We start from the raw sequence: 887 nt of genomic DNA on the forward strand, positions 1-887 counted from the left end.
TCTCCTTCCAAATCAGCAACAGCCATAGTTGAACACCTTCTGGTAGCTTGCCAAGGCTCTTTTATCCTCAAGAAATGATGAACTCCAAAACTAGGGCCTCTGAATTGGCTATTTCTTCTGCATGGGACACTCATTGTTCCTTGATATTGGAAAAATAAATTGTTGCATCTTCAAATCTCTGCTTAAGTGTCACCCTGGGATCTCCAGTTCTTTAATACTGGTTAAAACTGCATACCACCCTCAAAGGCGCCTACACCCAAGCCTCCCCAGCAGACCCCCACTCTGCCCTGCTTTTCCTCTGTGCACACAGCCCTTCACCCCACCATGCCAAAGCACATATGCCTGCCTCCTCAGTCATTTCCTTTCTCACTGTTGACTTGTTTCTGTTTAAAAGCTGCAGTAAGTTACCTCCATGCTCTTGAATTCATTGTTGTAACCGTGTGTTCCTCCACCACAGTTGGAACTCCCTTGGCTCCTGTGAAAAGACAGCACTATTACACACTGGTCTGCAGCGTGCTGACATGACATGTTACTCCAAGTCAAGCTTAGACTTAGACTTATATACCATCTGCTTTTGAAGTAACTTTTCTGACAGCTAAATATATATGTATATATATACATATATATTAGTATATACATATATACTAATTATATATATGTAATTATTATATACATATATATTTATATATACTTATATATACTAATATATACATATATAAGTATATATATAAATTTGCATGCTCAAATTACAACCACTGATAAACAGAAAACAGAAGAGGAGGACAGAGAGAATGAGACTTTTAGCTTTTACAAAAAGTATTCAAAAATGGTTTGCTCTAAGACATTGGCAAAGGAAGAACACTTATGTGAATGCATTCAAAGGTTTC

General features: G+C 37.8%; 1 protein-coding gene across 1 annotated transcript in view; it reads right to left on the bottom strand.

Moving 5' to 3' along the window:
- The window catches only part of Enpp3 (ectonucleotide pyrophosphatase/phosphodiesterase 3), a 127,020-nt gene that overhangs the window by 76,973 nt on the left and 49,160 nt on the right, over positions 1–887 (bottom strand). Inside the window, exon 16 of the mRNA XM_031380608.1 lies at positions 409–475. Coding sequence (XP_031236468.1) covers positions 409–475 — 67 coding nt within the window. The remainder of the gene's footprint in view (positions 1–408; positions 476–887) is intronic.

Source organism: Mastomys coucha, unplaced genomic scaffold (genome assembly GCF_008632895.1).
Source record: "Mastomys coucha isolate ucsf_1 unplaced genomic scaffold, UCSF_Mcou_1 pScaffold2, whole genome shotgun sequence".
Classification (NCBI taxonomy): domain Eukaryota; kingdom Metazoa; phylum Chordata; class Mammalia; order Rodentia; family Muridae; genus Mastomys; species Mastomys coucha.